The sequence below is a fragment of the Hemicordylus capensis genome, chromosome 6 (assembly GCF_027244095.1).
Source record: "Hemicordylus capensis ecotype Gifberg chromosome 6, rHemCap1.1.pri, whole genome shotgun sequence".
In the NCBI taxonomy this organism is placed as follows: Eukaryota; Metazoa; Chordata; class Lepidosauria; order Squamata; family Cordylidae; genus Hemicordylus; species Hemicordylus capensis.
In genome coordinates, this window is record NC_069662.1 from 56,508,034 (window position 1) to 56,528,376 (window position 20,343).

Below are 20,343 nucleotides of genomic sequence, written 5' to 3' on the forward strand. Positions count from 1 at the left end.
GGTTTTAAGAATAGTTTCGACAGTCTATGCTATAGAATTCAAGGAGCTCCCTCCATTCCAGGGAATGAGGTTCACACCAGATACTCCTGTCTTGCGGGAGGAGGTGCAGGAATTACTGCAGAAAGAGACCATATCACCAGTTCAGTGGGCTCAGGGCCAGTCGGGATTCTATTCCCGATACTTTCAAATTCCGAAGAAGGACGGAGGGATTAGTCCAATAATGGACTTACGCTGGCTCAATCAATACATCGAAGTACAAAAATTCCGCATGACAACGTTGCAAAGCATCCTTCCCCTGCTCCACGAAGAGCAATGGATTGAAACGCTCGACCTCAAGGATGCGTTCTTCCATGTAGGCATTCAGCAAAACCACCGGAAATATCTACGCTTCACCTTAGGGACGCAGATCTATCAATACAATGTTCTGCCATTTGGGCTAGTGACAGCACCAAGAGTGTTTACAAAATGCATGGCAGTCATTGTTGCTCACCTAAGGGTACTCGGCCTGTGTGTCGGTGTACCCGTACCTCGATGATTGGCTCATAACAGCCAAATCCAAAGAGCAATTAATCTCCAACATAGAGATTGTGAAATCACTATTAATTGAATTAGGGATTCAGATCAACTGGAAGAAATCTCATCTGACCCCAGCACGAAGCCTACAGTACATCGGAGCGCATCTTGATATGCTGCAGCAGATGGCATATCTGCCAGAGGAGCAGTACCTACGCATATGTGCCCTAGTGCGAAAATTCCAGTTGACGCCACTACAGAGGGCGAGGACAATACAGGTTCTTCTGGGCCTAATGGCTTCATGCACCACTACAGTACCCTATGCGAAGTTAAGGATGCGCAATTTACAGCTTTGGTTCCTCCGTCTTTTTCGTCCGAAACGCGATCCGCAGACCAGATGGCTACTACTACCACGAAAGGTTCTGCTGTCGTTACATTGGTGGACAAGAGAGGCTCATCTCTTGAAGGAGGTACCATTCAAGAATCCATTACCTACCCTGACAACGGACACAACCATGCGGGGCTGGGGGGCCCACATGGGAGACAGAAGGGCTCAAGGCCTGTGGAATCGGAAAGAGAGTCTCATGCATATCAACTTCCTGGAACTACTAGCTGCGTACAGGGCTTTGCTCACGTTTCAAAATGATCTACGGAACACAGTGGTCCAGCTACAGATGGACAACACCACAGCAATAGCCTGTGTGAACAAACAAGAGGGTACAGTGTCACGTGCACTATGCAACCTAAGCTTGCAAATATGGAATTGGTGTATCCCGAGAGGTCTCCACTTACAAGCGATACATATCAAGGGGAGCCTAAACTGCTTGGCGGATTCGTTAAGCAGGGAAATTGTACTGCAACAACACGAGTGGGAACTACACACAGAGATCCTTCAGGATTTGTTCATAACCTGGGGGTGGCCAGAGGTGGATCTGTTTGCGACAGAACACAACAAGAAATGCGATGTTTATTGTTCCAGAATGGGTCTGGGCAGACATTCCAAGGGCGACGCCTTTCAATTTCAATGGGTGAGGAGCTTCTTCTACATATATCCACCAACTCCGCTCCTTTCCCAGGATTGTGGCCAAACTCCTCCAGGAACGTACGCGGGCAATCGTGATTGCTCCCTGGTGGCCTCGCCAGCCCTGGTTCACACAGCTACTCAAACTGTCAAAGGGGACCTACATACGCCTCCCCAAGTGGGAAGATCAACTAACACAGAATCTGGGCCAGATCCTCCACCCCAACCTGTCAGTACTAAATCTAACAGCTTGGAATATAGGCTTCTGAAGAAGATCCTTTTGAACACTTGTAGGGTATCTACGAGAAAGAACTACAATGCTAAGTGGCGTAGATTTTGCTCCTATGCTCAAGAACATCGATTTCAACCTAAAAAGGCTGAGCTTAAGGACGTGCTCCTTTATCTCACCTCATTGAAGAGGGCGGGATTAGCTAATGTTTCAATAAAGGTCCACATGGCCGCTTTGTCTTCGCGGCACACAGGTTGGGATGGCAAGACTGTTTTCACACACCCTAAATGTAAAGACTTCCTCAGAGGAATAAATAATCTATACCCACTTGTTCGACAGCCTGCAGAGAAATGGAGCCTTTCGCTAGTCCTAGGGGCACTGACAGAGGCCTCTCTTGAACCCATGGCCTCAGCGTCATTGAAATTAACAACCCTTAAGACTTTATTCTTAGTGGCAATAACCACGGCAAGGAGGGTGAGTGAACTTGGGGCCCTCCGGATAGACGAACCATACACCGTGATTCACTCTGACCGTGTAATGATGCGTTTAGACCCGGACTTCAGACCAAAGGTCATCACTGATTTCCACCTCAATACGAATATAGTCTTGCCAACCTTCTTTAAGAATCCTGAGACACAGCTTGACAAGGCAATGCATTCTCTGGATGTGAGAAGGGCACTGCTGTACTATCTGAAAGCTACACAATGGGTCTGTAAGACGAATCTCTTATTTGTCTGTGAGAAGGACTGGCATAGGGGACAGCCCCCATCCCGCCAGAAGTTGGTGTTCTGGCTGGTGGAGCTAAGAAGGCTTATGAATTGCAGAACATTACTCCACCCTCTAAGATACGGGCACACTCCACCAGGTCATATGCAACCTCTGCAGCTCACCTATCGGGCATCAGATTTCAGGACATCTGTGTGGCAGCCACGTGGGCATCACACCAGACTTTTATCAAGCATCATGCCTTGGACATTAGATTAGCAGCTGCGGCTGAATTTGGACGGGCGGTTTTAAAGAGAATCCTACCGTAGCTTCATGCACCCACCACCATACTATGCAGCTTGTGATTCACCCAGTCTTTATGGATGTTGGAACCACTATCCAGATAAACAGGTTGCTTACCTGTAACAGGTGACCTGGTAGTGGTTCCATACATTCATAAGACCTGCCTGTCCATCCCCACTGCATATTTGGGTGAACAAGGAGATTAAGCTACAGTGCTTGCCTTGGTGACATCTTGATATCTAACTCTACTCAGAATCGTAGTGCCAGTCATCCTCAGTCACACTGAATGGCTTATCATCAAGAAACTGAGGAAAGGGGATGCCTAACCGCCATTTAAGGGTACTGTAGGCACGCGCTGCGGGCAGTTGGGCGTCGCGAGGAGCTAGAGAATTCTATCCAAAGTATGGTCTGCGCAGGCGCAGAACCCAGTCCTTATGAATGTATGGAATCACTACCAGATCACCTGTTACAGGTAAGCAACCTGTTTATATATTTTATACTGCCCAAACATATGTCTCAAGGCAGTTTACAAAAATTAAAAGAACATAAAAGGGTTAAAGTACAACAAATAAAACAATACAAAGCATGTTCGTTTTGAGCATTTTTCTAAAGGCTACCAGAAATGTTGAAGCTCTTGTTTTGACAGGGAGTGCACTCTAAAGTTTTGGGTGGCCACAGAGGGGGCCGAACTCTGAGTTGCCACCAGACACGCCGGTGTCAGTTGTGGGCCGACCTCCCCAGATGATCTTAATGAGCGGTGGGGCTCTTGAAGTAGAATGAATAATGTGCCACAAGGAATAAACTCATGAGAATAATCACAGCTCCTGAAGCCCCAAGTACTTCCCTGCAGAGAATCTGCTGCACTCCTACATGACTCACTGCTCGGGCACTGCCTCTGGGGAGGGGAGACCCCACTGAGGGCAGGCGATCCTGTCATGTTGGAGCTGTGTCACTCCCAGTGCAGTGGCATAGAAGAACTCCCCAGCCTGAGAGGGGCTGCCTGCTTGTTGCATCTCCGCAAGTCACCACTCTGAGCTTCCAGTCAGCAGGCTCCCCTAGCCACTTGCGTCATGATACAGGCAATGGCCCATGGCCAGATTTTTTGATGCCTCTCACTGCCACCGCAGCTAACCTCTGCCTACCCACCTGGCTGCCACCCTCCCTGCCTCCCTCCACAGCTTCCCACCCACTTGACCACCTGCCTGCCTCTGTCCTTGTTGCTGCTGGCAGCAAAGAGCCAGCATGTGGGCAAATGATGGCGCATGTCACTGAGCTGTGATGTCATTCGCCCATGCGCCAGCCTTTTGCTGCTGATGGTGACGGAGAGAGAGAAAGAGAGAGAGGCAAGAGGGAGAGAGAGAGGCAGGTAGCGCGTGGCTCCCCTAACCCTGGTCCCACTGAGTGACGTGTTTTTGCTCCACACAGTCACCCAGCGGCAGATCTGCCCCAGCCCCCCAACTCAGTGGCTCATGGAAAACACCACATGGGGTGGGCTCCCGTGAGGGCAGGTGGCTATTACGCTTCCACATTCTAAAAGTAAGCCTTTGCAGACCTAGGAAGAAAGTGTGCCCCTCACTTTAAATCAGAAAAAAAAGTATGCCTCCACTACTAGAGGTCTGGGGAACATCAATCCATGGGAAGATTCATGCCTTCCTTCCATTCAGCCTTTGGTTTCACCGATAACACAAACAGCCCTGAACAACAGAGAAATAGGTACACACAGCATAATATGAAGAATCAAAGAACTGAACTATTAAAAATGTAAGTTCAATCAGTTCCAGATCAGGTTCCTCAGTTATTTTTTGACTGGTCCATTCAGGAACTAACTGTAAATACTGAGCACCAAGCTACAAATGACATTAAAGCTGGCATTAGTAAGTAGACAGCCTTAACCTAGAAGGCACTTTCCAGATTAGACCCTGCAATAGGGTCAGGATGTATCTCTGAAGTGTGCTTCCACACTTCCTGTGCTGTGACACCGCAGTCCCTACGCTGACAGCAGGGTGCCATTCATATGTTGGATGCCTTGTTTCGAATTTAATCGCTGCAATATAGTGCTATGATGTTGTATATCCGGCGTAAAGAAGTTGCTGTTTTGGGGGGTTGTTAGTCACCTTAAGTGGCACAGCGGGAAATGCTTGATTAACAAGCAGAAAGTTGCTGGTTCAAATCCCCACTGATAATATATCGGGCAGCAGCAATATAGGAAGATGCTGAAAGGCCACCATCTCATACTAAGTGGGAGGAGGCAATGGTAACCCCCTCCTTTCTTTTACCAAAAGTGTACCACAGGACTCTGTAGGTGCCAGGAGTGGAAATTGACTTGATTGCACACTTTACTTTACTTTAGTTTTCGTGAGACTGCTCCCCCTGCTGTTTACATTTTGAATGCGATTTGCCTGAAGGGAAGCATTTTGCTGCAGGAAAGTGCCGAAATGGTTCCTTTGCAAATCATCAGTTTGGGGGCAAATGGCCACTTTGGTATGGTGGGGAGAATTTTCGTCTTCTAACCATGGATCTCATGTCATGTGCAGTTTGCCCCTTATTTGGTCACCAGGGCGCTTTCCAGATTGTGATCCTTACACCGCAAAAAAAGGTGTAAACTGCAATGTTTTGTGGCGCCAAATTCAAACCACATTAGAGATCCGTTATAAGGGGGCAAGCCTCCTACAACGGGCAGATCCCCACCCACCCCAATGCAGATGCGACGTTATAGGGCTGTGACACAGCAACAAAATCCAAAAGGCGGCATCAGAAATATGAAAAGCACCTTCCATACCACACAGGGTCTATGATGTCAAAACACAGGCACTATGGAAGCACACTTAAGAGAACCATTGTGACACTGTGATAGCGTGCAATCTGGAAAGTGCCCTGTTCACACACTTTGAATCAGTTATGCGTTTAAAGCATAATGACAGCAAACTCTTTTGCTTGCAGAATAGCAGTACAGCTTGAGTGCCCTGCCCTTCACCGGCCAGATGTCACTTCCCCTGCCAGCCACTCCTGACTCCCTTCCTGTCTCCATGACCTTCTTCGCTCTTCCCCATTGGGGATGGGATTTTAAACTGCAGGTTCAGCAGAGAGGAGGGTGAAAAGGGAGCTTGTTCCTCCCACACAGCTGATCTGCAGTTCAAAATCCATCCGCATGGCAGTGACGAGGAATGGGTGCATGAAAGAGGCAGCTCTGGCCTTGTCCCCTGATGCTGCTGCCAGTGTCAAGGGTGTGGCCAGCAGCGCATGGACCTCACCTCGGGCAGCATCAGCACTGGAGCTGACACTGTATATCTAGCGCTACAGCTGAGTGACTTTGAAAAAGCTGCTGTCTTTGAGAAGTAATTGCAATTTGATGACCAAATGACTAGGGAGGAGAAGAATGCAGCCTTGAACCCCATTCATTTCTCTGACTTCTGCTTCTCTTGCTTTGACAGGTCACAAATGACTGCACCGTCCCCTGCTAGAAAGCCCAGTTCGAAGACACTGTGAGTAATTGCAGAGTTCTAGGGATGTGCAAAAAATTTCGGGCACAGAACAATCTGTGCCCGAAATGAACAATTTCGGGTGATTCGGGGCCGAACCGAATCACCCCCGATGTCCCCCGATATTTTTCGGGCACGAGCCGAATCACCCGAATTTCGGACCCGAAAAATTCGGGTGATTCGGTTCATGGTTGATTTTTGGTGAATTTTTAAAGTTTTAGTGACTTTGGGGCAGTTCGGGGGCATAGCATGGGATCTGGGCAAAAGGAGTGGGGTGGTAGTGCCTAATGGGTGCAGGCTACCACCCCAATTTCAGGGGGATTGGGCAAAGGGCTGATTTTTGGTAAATTTCTGAAATTTTCATGTCTTTGGGGCAGATTGGGGGCAGAAAGTGGATCTGCCCCAAAATAGTGGGGTGGGGTGGTAGTGCCTAATGGGTGGAGGCTACCACACCAATTTCAGGGGGATTGGGCAGAGGGATGGTTTTTTGAGAATTTTTGAAGTTTGGGTGTCTTTGGGGCAGATTGGGGGCAGAAAGTGGATCTGCCCCAAAGGAGTGGGGTGGGCTGGTAGATAGTGCCTAATGGGTGGAGGCTACCACCCATCCCCAATTTAAGAGTGATTGGGCAGAGGGGGGAATTTTGGTGAATTTATTTTTATGAGGTTTGTCTTCATAAGGTGAAGTGTGCTAAATTGATTACTTCCTCATATTATTCATAGTAAAGGAAAGTGTGAAAAAGTGAAAGTGGGGTCATGAGAGTTGTTTAATTGAAAAAAAATCTCATTTGCTATGAAAGAATGAGAATTCACACCTTAGAAGTTTTTTCTGTATCCTTTGCCTTCCAAAACTATGTCCTTGAGGGATTTTTGGAAGGTAAAGAGCACTTATGGGGACAGGAAAGAGCAGCAAAAATTGGCAGCTATTCTGGTTGCTGCTCTGGATATCAGCCAGTAATAAATGTAAGATGATGATGATGATGATGAAGAACAACTTTGTTAGCTACCCCATAACAAATTGTTCTCTGGGTGGCTTACAACGTGAAATCAAAACACATAACACATTGAGGCGATTCTCATGATAAGGGAGCGTAGCCCAATTGTGCCCACACGTGAGAACCACTGGGCTACAATTACCCTCCCCTAAGCCCAGGTTAGCGGAGCGAGTGCTCTGCTAACCCGAGTTTTTGCATCGTGTGTTGCTGCGGCGCAGCTCTGCACCACAGCAACTCACAAGTAGACTCCCAACCGGGAGGCTAAAAAGCAACCTCCCGGCTCGGAGCTCTCAGGCATGCTAGAACCTCCGGGCAACCCCCGATCCCCTCAGCCCCTGCTTAACCCCATCTGGGAACCACCTCATTAAATCATAACAGACCAAAAAGGGGAGGGGGGAGGGAAAATACAAAATGCAATACAAAGGAATTTAAAAACTCTTTTAAAATCCGTTTTAAAAAATCAAATTTGAACATCAAGATTTAAAAGGCTGGACTGAACAAAAAGGTCTTTACTTGGCATCTAAAAGAACAAAGCAATGAAGCCAAGCAAAGCTCACTCAGGTGGCTATTCCATAAATGCGGTGCAACCACCTAAAAGGCCCTCTCCCTAGTAGCCACCCGCCTCTCCTCGTTTGGCAGGGGCACTCAGAGGAGGGCCTCGGAAGAAGACCTTAAGGTCCTGGTTGGGACATAGGGAGCAAGGCACTCTCTCAGGTAACCCGGCCCCCAAGCCATTTAGAGCTTTAAAGGTTAAAACCAGCACTTTGAATTGGGCCTGGAAACGGACTGGGAGCCAGTGCAGCTGATGAAGCACTGGCGTCATGTGCTGAAAATGTCCAGTCTTAGTTAATAATCTTGCAGCCCTATTTTTTACCAGCTGTAGTTTCTGGGTCATTTTTTAAAGCAACTCTACATACAATGCATTGTAGTTATCTAAGCGAGAGGTTACCAGATACAGATAGGATATTAAAACGTTCTACTGGAGCAGGTGAAAGATTCATCTAGTCTAGCTTGCAGTGCCCACCACTGGCTAGACCACAAACAGAGCATGAAACCAATAATGTTTGCCCAGTGTTTGTCCCTAATATCAAGTATGCAGAGATATACTGCCTCTGTATGTGGAAGTTCAATTGAGCTATCTTGATTGAGCTGTCAGTGGACCTCTGCTCCATGAATTGGCATCCTCTCCTTTCAAACTCATCCAAGCTAGTGGCCATCGCCACATCTTGTGGCAATGAATTCCATGAGAATATGCATTGTATGATGAAGGATGTTTGTTGGTTTGTCCTGAAGCTACTGTCAATATACTCCTGAATTGCCTCTGCTCAGTGGTGCGCTCTTACCCCTGAACTTTGGGGCCAAAGTCCAGGGCCTCCACCAGTGTTCTCTCTAACAGGGATTCCCAGATGTTGTTGACTACAGCTCCCAGAATCCCCAGCCAAAGGCCATTGCAGCCAAAGGCCATTGCTGGGTGTTGTAGTGAACAATATCTGGAAATCCCTGCTAGAGGCAACACTGGCCTCCACACCCCTTGGGGGCCCCCACATCCTTTTTAGGCTGTCCTGGGTGGTGTGGTCACCCCTGGCCCTCACTGCACCAGGTGGTCAAGTTTAATTGTGACCTGTGCCAGGTGCTTTAGAGACAGAGGAGGGAGTGGGAAAAGAAATATGTGGGATGGGAATATGTTCAACTTGTGTGTTAACATTTCTGCTAGTGCATATCTGCATAAATATATCTGTTTTATATTCTTACATTCCTGTAAGTTCAATTGCTGTTTGTGCCCTCAAGAATCCACGTATTAAAAATATTGTGTGTGTCACAGTGTGTGTATGTGTATGTGTGTGTGTAGGGGGATGATGCTTAACTTGTGGGGCAGGGGCTCCAGAAGCCTTTAGGTCCAGGCTCCAAAATTACCTAGGGGCACCGCTGCCTCTGATAGAGCACAGACTGTTTGGAGCAAAGGTGTATGTGGTTGGTTTGTGTAGTGCTGTAAGCAAATGTGCTCAGGCTGGCCTAGATGCAGCAGATTCTCTTTAATGTCTGCTTTCATTCTGTTAGGTCTGCACATCCGTCCCACTTTGCACCTCAATCCGCACCTCCATCTGTGCCTCCATCAATGCCCATGTATATGGCTCCGTATATACCTCCATCCGTACCTCCATCTGTACCTCCATCCGTACCTCCATATATAACTCCGTACGCCCCTCCATCTGCAACTCCATCCGTACATCCATACGTACCCCCATCAGTATCTCCATCCATGCATCAGTCTGTACCTCCATCTGTACTTCAGTCGGTACCGCCATCTGTATATCAATCTGTACCTCCATCCGAACTTCAGTCTGTACCAGCATCCGAATATCAGTCCGTACCTCCGTCTGCACCTCACTCCGCACTTCCATCTGTACATCAGTCTGCACCTCCCTCTGCACCTCCCTCTGCACCTCACTCCGCACCTCACTCCGCACGTCCGTCTATACCTGCACCTGTGGAAGGAGCTCTGCACACACCATCACCAAAATCATCATTGACAAAGCCCCCCAGTGAAGCTTCAAAACGAGGGTAAGTAAATGTAGAGGAATCTGGGCCTGCTTCTTCCTCTCATTAATCTGGTCATCTTAGAGCTGGTCTTTAAGACAGCCTAGTACAAAGTAGGATTGTCAGATACATTTTTTAAAGGTAGCTAATTTGCACAACCTTTTACTTATGCCAGTTTGCTCTACCCTACATCCACTATCTACTCCACCTTTGAGCAGACTTAATATAGGATGCTCTGCATGCATTGCAATAGACTTAGGCATAAAACAATAACAAACTAATCAGTTCCCACTAAGACATAGTCAAAGAAGAAATGGAATCTCTGCTTGTTAAAGATGGGCCAGAGAAAGTTGTTTTGAGTACCTCACCCACTCCCAGTCTCTGTCCAGGCTGTAGGAAGGCTGGCAGCAACTCTGGACAGGCAGGTGCCTGCCCTTTTCCTGCCAATGCTGCCAGGCTTGTACCCCTGCCACCCGACGATGTCTCCTCTGTCAGCACCGGGTCTCCCCACACACATACTGCTACTGCCACTGCCTCCTCCTCTGATGCCAGGCTTGTCTCCGGCTGTGCCATCCCCTGCCGGCCATACCCCTTCCACCCTGTGTCAGTACACCAATGCAGGAGGCGTTTCTGGGGCTGAGCAAGATCTGTGGTGCATCCAACTGGAGAACGCTTTCTGTGTTGACCCAGCTGGGGGATTCTCTCTCTTGCTTGCCAAGGAGAGGAAGGAAGAACCCTACTGGGCCGGCACAGAAAGCACTCACTGATTGAATGGGCCATGTCACAACGGGAAAGAAGATAGGTGCAGCACCAGGTAGCAGTAGGTGGGGATGATGCCCTGGGGCACCCTGGTGGGGCCCACGGCCCAGGTATAGTCCCCCCCCCCCCGCGCTACTCCATTATCCCTACTCACCTGGTCTCTGTGATGGAATTCTCAAACAAAATTTATGGGGTGGAATCCAGAGTTGCATTTCTAGCACCTGAACAGCCTTTGGTTTTTTCAGACCTGAGGACCAGATCCGGAAAGGGAAGAGAACAAGCCTGATTGCCACAAATTGTTCTTAAATTTTGCTTTTCACTCTTTAACAGATCGACGGCAGAAGGTGGCGCTAGCACAGAGTCAAAGAAAGCGTGAGTAGCTGCAAAGTCCAAAACTTTACTGTTTCTTCTTCCCTCTTGTGTTAATCTGTTGTTAGACTGTGATCTTAAGAAGACATCTGCTTTTGCAAAACATTATTCTGACGTATGTTTCGTTATTAACAGAAATGGGAGCACACACAGCTCCCAAACCTGGGTAGGACATGTCTCTGACTCTCATTAGAATTGTATAAACCAACCCACTATGAGGAATTAAGGTTTTGCAACCATTTCAGTCTGTAGGAGACCAGGTTTAGTGCGGGAATGCTGCAAGACACCTTGTATGTGTACCTGCAATCCTGTAAAAGATATGTGAGAGCCAGAATTGGGCTGTGCTGGCAAACCACAAAGCCAGGCTTGAAGGTTATGGAAAAGCAAGAAATACCAAACGAGGCAGAAGCTCAAAGGACCTAGAACGGCTTGGTAGGCTAGGTAAGAGCCACAGTCTCCCTGTTGAAAAGAGGTATGTCTATATGGAAAGGTGCATCCTGATCCTATCCGTCAGTTGTGAAAACCAGCCCACAGTTTCTAGTTTGCCATAGTAATGGCAACAAAGAAATGTTTCCCAGATTCACTGGGGGGAAATAAAATTTACTGAGTGCATTTTAATTTAATAATTTAATCTACTTTATATTTTCAGAAGTTCGGGTGCAGGAAGCCAAGCTGGAGGAAGCCAAGCTGGAGGAAGCCAAGCTGGAGGAAGCGAAGCTGGAGGAAGCGAAGCTGGCGGAAGTGAAGGTGGAGGCAGCGCAACTGAAGGGGGAGGAAGTGCAACGGAAGAAGATTGACCTTTGTTCACTTGTAAAAAATGTTATATTATCTGTAGAGCTCTGTACAAAGTTCTGTTGTCATTATTACTATAATCATAATACTATTATGATTAGGGGTGTGCAATTCGGATTTTCGGGTGATTCGGCTCGGACCCGAGCCGAATCACCCCCGTTCTGTTTTGTGCCCGAATCTGGGTCACCCGAATCACCCTTGATTCGGTTCGGATTCGGATTTCATCCGAATCCGAATCCAAATCGATTCGGGGGGGTAAAAAGGGGCCCAGGGGCAAAATTTTGGGGTGGGGTGGTAGTGCCCAATGGGTAGAGTCTACCACCCCAATTTCAGGGGGATTGGGTAAAGTCCTGATTTTTTGTGAATTTTTAAAGTTTTAGTGACTTTGTGGCAGTTCGGGGGCATAGCATGGGATTTGGGCAAAAGGAGTGGGGTGGGGTGGTAGTGCCTAATGGGTGCAGGCTACCACCCCAATTTCAGGGGGATTGGGCAAAGGGCTGATTTTTGGTAAATTTCTGAAATTTTCATGTCTTTGGGGCAGATTGGGGCATATTGGGGCAGAAAGTGGGGCCTGGGGCAGAATAGTGGGGTGGGGTGGTAGTGCCTAATGGGTGCAGGCTACCACCCCAATTTCAGGGGGTTTGGACAAAGGGGTGATTTTTTGAAAAAATTTTAAGTTTTGGTGACTTTGGGGCAGTTTGGGGGCAGAAAGTGGATCTGCCCCAAAAGAGTGGGGTGGGGTGGTAGTGCCTAATGGGTGGAGGCTACCATACCAATTTCAGGGGGATTGGGCAGAAGGCTGATTTTTTGAGAATTTTTGAAGTTTGGGTGTCTTTGGGGCAGATTGGGGGCAGAAAGTGGATCTGCCCCAAAGGAGTGGGGTGGGCTGGTAGATAGTGCCTAATGGGTGGAGGCTACCACCCATCCCCAATTTAAGAGTGATTGGGCAGAGGGGGGAATTTTGGTGAATTTATTTTTATGAGGTTTGTCTTCATAAGGAGAAGTGTGCTAAATTGATTACTTCCTCATATTATTCATAGTAAAGGAAAGTGTGAAAAAGTGAAAGTGGGGTCATGAGAGTTGTTTAATTGAAAAAAATCTCATTTGCTATGATAGAATGAGAATTCACACCTCAGAAAAATTTAGCACACTTCTCCGCCATTGAATACCTGTGTGCTCTGCACATGGGCTGCCGGGGGACGCTCAGGATGGGTGCTGAGGGGAGAGGCCTTGCTCAACCACCATTTGCTGCCTTTTGAAGGTCCAGTGTGGATACGCCCACCTAACTTTTGAAAGGCTTTGGTATATGGGCTTAAGGAGAGGAGGCTGCTTGCTGGCAGCAGTTTCTCATTGCCCAGCCCCCTTGCCAGTCTTGAAAGGTGGCCAAGGTAATGAGAAAAGACTACCAGCCAGGAAACAGTCTCCTCAACCTGTGCCCCTTTAAATGCTGTGGAGGGTGTGAGGCAGTCGCAGCTTGCCTCAGGTGTGTCATGGGCGTGCTGTCAGACTCTGAGGAGGAGGAGGAGGAGGCAGGCAGTGTGACAGTGGAGGAGGGAGTGCAGCTACATCAAAGGCAAGAAGTTGCAGAAGCAAGCAGGACCGACTCACGGGACATTGAAAATGAAACAGAGCCTAGTACAACAGCTCCTGTGGAGGAGGCGCAGCCAGTCTCAGCTGTAGAGAGGCATCAGTTGAAGAGACAGGAGGAGATGAGATGCACGTGCAGAACGGCTCGACTAACAAGGAAAGCTGCTGACTCAGGGACCCATGATTGAGAGCACATGGCTTCAGCCTATTTAAGATGGCTTCGCCACAACCACATTGCTGGTACCAACGTTGTACTTTGGTGAGCTACTCAGCTGTGTCCCTGCTTGTTTGACTGTACTTTTGACTCCGGACTGTTTGGACTCTGTTTGTGGAATTCGACTTGGACTTGGTTTGACTGACTGGATATTGTAACAACTCAGACTGGCTGTGGTTTGGACATTGCTTACTGTTTGACTCTGACAGGAAACAGTCTCCTCAACCTGTGCCCCATTAAATGCTGTGGAGAGTGCAAGGCAGTCACAGCTTGCCTCAGGTGAGCAAGAACCTGGGGCTGTTCCTACTTGGCAGGGAGAAAGTCCAGGAGGAGTAAGCTGAGTTTAGAACAGGGATGCTCAACTCTGGCCCTGCTGCAGATGTTGGCCTACAATTCCCATAATCCCTGTCTGTTGGCCACAATGTCTGGGGATTATGGGAGTTGTCGAAAAACATCTGGGGGGCCTAAGTTGAGCAGGCCTAGCTTAGAGGTATTAAGTGTTCACAACACCTCTGACCACTAGTAGAGTAATTTGTCCCTCAGAGTTATCCCATAGCGCCATGCCTTGACTTGCCCTGCTGCCACAGGATCAAAAGGAGAGCCTCGCTCACGCTAAACATGAAACATGCTTTCTCGTGCTACTTGTATAGGGCTTCATCATGCCAAGTCAGTAATAGACTGTCTGTTACCAGGGCTTTGTTTCTTCCCAGTTTCTGGCCCGCTGAGTGACTAACTTTAGCATAACAACTGGCTAAGAAAACATCACCAGAGTGGTCTCTCATCCTCTGTGACTAATTTGAGAGGCCTCCTTTTTTCTGAGCTAGACAAACTAGACTAGCCAGCTATTTGGTCAACACCCTCAGCGTTTATTGAGCGCTATGATTTGGGGAACAGGGTCAGAGCAGATGCCCAATATGGCTTCTCTGTCTTACAAAATATATTCTCCTAACCTAATTAGTAACCTACCTTCAGGTGCAGTAAGCTTGCTAGGCTCCTATATGCACAGAGACTATGAAGAAAAACAGGTTGCTTTACGAGCTTCAAATGTCCATCTGTGTAGACACACAACTCATCTGTCCTCCCACTCTGCAGTGACAGGGAAACAGAGCCATGTTGCAGGGATACAGTACTTGCAAATCTATTAATGGAGCAACTAACAAACCTGGAGATACAGCAAAGCTAGATGATATACCTAGAACAAATGGTTTCTCTTAAACCACCTAGCTGCATATGGAAAAATATTTTTTTGAATATTTCTAGTTAGGGTTGCCAAATTTCTTTTTAGTAGGGCCTCTCTGAAGCCACCTAATGGCGCAGCAGAGAAATAACTTGCCTAGCGAGCAAGAGGTTGCTGTTTCGAATCCCTGCTGGTGTGTTTCCCACCTATATTGGGCAGCAGTGATATAGGAAGGTGTTGAAAGGCATCATCTCATACAGTGCGGGAGGAGGCAATGGTAAACCCCTCCTGTATTCTATCAAAGAAAACCACAGGGCTCTGTAGTCACCAGGAGTCGACACCGGCTCAACTGCACAACTTTACCCTTAGGGCTGTTTTGCTTTAGATATTTGCATGACAGCTACAAATCTGACAGGCACAGCTGCTCTTGTGGCCAGATTTCCATGCCACAACATTTGCATAATTTAGACTCCTGCCTATCCTACAAACTCTTCAAGACACAGGACCCTCAAGGTTGAGGGGAGAGAATGACAGACCCTAGTGCATAGTGAGTTTCACTTATTAATTTAAAAGTGCTTTGTCCTTTTTTGTTATTATTTATTGAAGAATTGTAGTAAACCAATCAAACAGCACAACACAAGTTGTGCATATTATAGTCACTAGCCTCAAAAAGGAAAAAAAGGAGCTAAACATAAATAAATACTTTAACAATAAGAAGAAAAACAGCTCTCCCATGAACCAAACATTGATTGTGTGAGTATGTACTCTTAGAACCCAAATAAGTCCATAGTTCTGGAAATTTGAACGATTTGTCCATCTTCCTGAAGGTGACTTCCTCTCTAGCTGCAAGCTCCACCACATCTGTCAACCAGTCATCCAGTTGTGGTCCAAGGTTGCAGAATTAGTCCCTTTGGGCTACTGATAAATCTGTAATCTGAGAGATTAAACCTAGCACAATTGCAATTTTTGAAGATTTAAAGGGAACAGTTGAAGCTAAGTTCATTCACTCAACTATCTCATTCCAATATAGGTGTACAGTGATATATTCCCCCAAAAGGTGAAGTCAATGTGTCCTGGAACACTGCATACTCCAAAAGGTAAAGTGGTGCTGCCTAGACAGTGTTGACTCGGCTTTACACACATGGCTTTTGGTTCGAATCTCCTTCGGGATGAAGAGTGTGAGTTCACATATCAGCTGCCATTACTTCGAAGTCCCTTCGGGCTATCAGGGACCTTTACCAACAGAACTCTGTTTTTCCCCAAATTGAGGCTGCACATTTTGGCTTAGCCCAATTTATGTCTGACTTAAAATAGTCCTCTATTTTCAGTGGCTTTTGAAAAAAGCCTGTTATGCCCCACCACTTTCCTTTGATGTGTGGAGTGGCATTTTCCAAAACTTGGCATTTTTCAAAACTCAGTAAAACAGAGTTTGACAGCTGTTGAGTATGGCCTGCTCTGAGTATTTGCAATTGCAAGCACTTGGGGGGTGGTTTTTTTTAGCAGATTGGTTAAATTCTGTGGAGGGAGTCCAGGAGATGGGGAGGGAGAAATTCTTGTAGAAAAATCCAGAACCAGCTGGTGGGAACACACAGGAAAAAGATTTCTTGGGACCACAGAGCCATGTGGTTTTCTTTGGTAAAATACAGGAGTGGTTTACCATTGCCATCTCTCCTGCAGTATGAGATTATACATTTTCCTATATCGCTGCTGCCTGATATTGGTGTTTCCCGTAGTCTGGGAAACATATCAGCAGGGATTCAAACCAGCAACCTCTTGCTCCCTAGGCAAGGTACTTCCCTGCTGTTCCATCATCATCATCATCATTATCATCATCATCATCATCATCATCATCATTATTATTATTATTAACATTTTATATCCCGCTCTTCCTTCAAGGAGCCCAGAGCAGTGTACTACATACTTAAGTTTCTCCTCACAACAACCCTGTGAAGTAGGTTAGGCTGAGAGAGAAGTGACTGGCCCAGAGTCACCCAGCTAGTATCATGGCTGAATGGGGATTTGAACTCGGGTCTCCCCAGTCCTCTAACCATTACACCACGCTGGCTCTCCAAAAGGTTGTGATCCCCAATCTAAAAAATCTGTCCAGGGTCCAATAAGAATATAATGCTAGTTGTTTCTTCTTCTTCTTCTTCTTCTTCTTCTCCTCCTCCGCCTCCTCCTCCGCCTCCTCCTCCTCCTCAACTGGAGTTGAATTATCAAGAGAGGACTTCAGGATATTCACTACAACCGCTTTCCAATGGACCAGAAAGATTTCCTGGACTGAATTCCTATTCCAATCATTCTTTCTTCAAAACATCAAGATTGGTTGCTCTTAGAACACTGCATAAAAATTTTTGAGCCATTGCCAACTTAGAGACTGATTTCCGAAAAGCTAGAATTTCAGGATGCTCTGAGGCTCCAAGGGCATGAGGACTGAGCCAAACTGCTATACTGTGATACAACTGTAGGTATTGCCAGGGTGCTAGTTGTTTTAAACCATATTCTTCTTTTAACTGCAAATGATTTAAATTCCAGTGAAGGACATCTTAGTTGAGGTAAGATAAATAGCCCCTTCTCAGTCCATTATTTCCATAAGAATTATTGTTTGGCTATCTTTATTTGGGGATCACTGCACAATGTTAGTGAGTCATGTGAGTAAAGATTCAGAGGTGCATTAAAAGGAGATTCCCATGCACTGCATGTTGCCACAGTTGTAAGGGGGAAATCTCTTGGGATATTTCAAAAACTTAGAATTTAGGGCCAGATCTTTTCTAAGAGGTGCTAAATATTGCATCTCAAGGTATGCCTAGACAGGCATCTATATATTTATTTCTCCTAGGCGTACCCTGTGCTAATCCCATGTGTGGCAGCTCTCGCAAGAGTTCGCAAGCAGCTGCCGGACTAGCAATGGGGACGGGAGAAAATGGCTGCCGGGATGAGGAGGCAGCAGGCAGGAGGAGGGGATGGGCTGGCTTGAAAGCAAGAGAGAAACCATGGCTGGGTGGGAGGGAGAAGTGGGCCGGCAGAGACGCAGATGCTCTGTGCCCAGCCCAGCTAATAGCGTTTATAGTTTTATCCAACTTCCAATTATTTCAGTCCAAAAAGGCATTATGTTAATACCTGCACTGTGGTAGGTTAACGCCTCCCTTTTTGAGGGGAAGGTGGAGCTTTTGCAGTGTGAAGGCAAGCATATGAAGGTAAGAAACATCTTCTCAATTTTCATAAAATAAGTTTGTGGTCCCTTCAGCGGTAAGCCAAGCAAAACACAAATCATTCTAGATATTACATTAGATTTGAGTGCATTAATTTTGCCCTGTAAAGTGTAATTTGCCCTGGTGTTATACATTGATCTCAATTTTATTAAGAAGGGGGTCTAAATTTAATGAGATCGCTTGACATTTTACTTATTTATTTACATCTATGTAAACCACTTTGGAAACTTCTGTTGAAAAGCAGTATATAAATAGTAATGCTCATTCATTCATTCATTCACTCACTCACTCATTCAGTCTTTGGAATTAGTAACACTCAAGTATGTAAACTGATATTTCTGTCAATGGACACCCAACATAATTAAAGAAATATCTTTTGGCAAGGACCCAAATTGTTGGAAGTGAAGGACTCTGTGCTACCTAATGCCTCAATGACAGAGGGGGACAGACTAGTGAGTCAGAGGGCTACAGGGATCAAAACATTGGTCATTCCTCCTCTCTACTGCTCTGACACTATGCCTTTAATTTGCTACTCTCAGGGACTTCCTGCCTCCCCTCCTTCCTACCTTCCTTTCTTCCCTCTATCACCCACAGGCTTGCCTCTCTCTCTGCACCATGTGTGCAGAGATGCAGACAGCATCTCTCTGCATCCAGCTAGCTAGCTAGATTAGAGATACTATCTCTCCACTTTCCTATCTAGAATGGAGTTCTCCAATAAAGACTCATTGATTTGAAACTATGAACTAGCTCCAAATAATTTCTTTTGCTCTCAGCATACACGCATGCCTAGGCAGACTCCGCTGTGTTTTGCCTCTGTGCACGCTGCTGTAATAGAAGGGTGTCTCTTACCAGAAAGACATTCCCTACACAAATATAGTGCATCAGATTTTGACCAATTAATTTTTCATCCTGAAAGAGAAGCATATTTAGCAATCAGTTTCATCAAGGGAAGGGCAGAGTTAGCTAGGTCCGAAAGTGATATTCATTCATTCATTCATTTGATGAATGAATATCATCTGTATATAAAACCACTTTAAGCTCATCCTACAGCTTTGATCTTCTTTAGTGGAAGCAGAATGTTTTCTACTATGATTTCTGCAGCACTTAGATTTTAGAGTACCCCATGTGCTAGATTGTTTCATTTGTGCTCCCATTGCCTTATGACAAATGTTTCTCAATTTAAGACTTGAGGAAAGGCTGACTAACTGGGATGTCCAACTTGGAAGGGGGAAAAGTAGCAGTGAGCACAAGATACTGTACAAGCTCAACTATATAGGGCCGGACTGGGGGCACTGAGAGGCAGTGGAAAGTATGTGGGGAGGGTGCCAGGTTTTGAGCAGAATGGGTAGGTTTCACCATACCTTTTGGGTTTCATTTAATAATTATTTTTTTCTGTTAACTTTTGATATCTGACCTCTGTTTTCTGTTACTTATAGGTTACTATAAATACTTCAAATGAAATATCACTTGTAACTATTAAGAAAGCACAATTCTATACTAATAAATTAGTTTGGATATATGTGTTCCTATGTAGCCCAGTTCCTGCAGGATAGTTAGAAACGGAAGCAGATGGCATCTTAATTCACTCTATGAGTCACTCCACAATCTCCCCTTCAGTCCTACAATAGCACTGTTTTAAGTTCTCTCTCCCCACCAGTTTCCACGAGCTGCCTGCCCTCCCACCAGTGTTCCCTCTAGTTCTTACCATCAGTGAGTGGGAAGAGTTTTGTTCTGGGCAGCACTATCAAGGCAGTGTGTGCCAGGGGCGTAACTATAATAGGGCAGGGGGAGACAGTTGTCTGGGGGCCCACTGCCTTGGGGGGCCCCCCAGAGGCAAGTCACATGACTGACTCCCCCAGCCGCACACCCACCCGGGCTTCCTTCAGATGTATTCATCCTCCGAAATTGATTTGAGTGTTAAGACCTGGAGCTACTAGAACAGCGTTTTAAAATCTTGTCTCTGGGCCCACTCCAACCTTGCTACGCCCCTGGTGTGTGCACATCACTCTCTCTCACACACGTAAATAATGCACCATGCACCGTGTGGCACACAAAAAAACATTTTCTCTCACCCCCAGCTCCCTACCTCTGGCTCTGACTTTATAAGAAGTAAGGTCTCCAGGATAGCTGAGGAGATAAGTATCAGCCTCTCAAGCTGTGTTATTTTAAGGCATATAGAAGAACAGGCTCATTTCACATGGGGTTATGAAATCTCATGGCTCCTCTCTGTCCCTTACAGATACATTTATACACATGCTACATGGAAGATGCTGAAAGGCATCATCTCATACTGTGAGGGAGATGGCAATGGTAAACCCCTCCTGTATTCTACCTAAGACAACCACAGGGGTCTGTGGTTGCCAGGAGTTGAAATCGACTTGACGGCACACTTTACCTTTACAAGTCCAGAACTGAGTGAGTGTCTCTGTGTGTGTGGTGGTGGGGGCGGGATT

General features: G+C 46.5%; 1 protein-coding gene across 8 annotated transcripts in view; it reads left to right on the plus strand.

Moving 5' to 3' along the window:
- LOC128329248 (leucine-rich repeat-containing protein 37A-like) overlaps positions 1-19,409 on the plus strand; it is an 86,149-nt gene extending 66,740 nt beyond the window's left edge. For 6 of the 8 annotated variants that reach the window (XM_053260087.1, XM_053260088.1, XM_053260085.1 and 3 more), the window contains 4 exons: positions 6,203-6,253; positions 9,301-9,804; positions 10,870-10,911; positions 11,558-11,742. In XM_053260087.1, coding sequence (XP_053116062.1) covers positions 6,203-6,253; positions 9,301-9,804; positions 10,870-10,911; positions 11,558-11,705 — 745 coding nt within the window. In that variant the 3' untranslated portion in view covers positions 11,706-11,742. Of the gene's footprint in view, positions 1-6,202; positions 6,254-9,300; positions 9,805-10,869; positions 10,912-11,557 lie in introns of all 8 variants that reach the window. The other 2 variants (XM_053260084.1, XM_053260083.1) reach the window with 2 other exon arrangements.
- Positions 19,410-20,343: the final 934 nt, after the last annotated feature.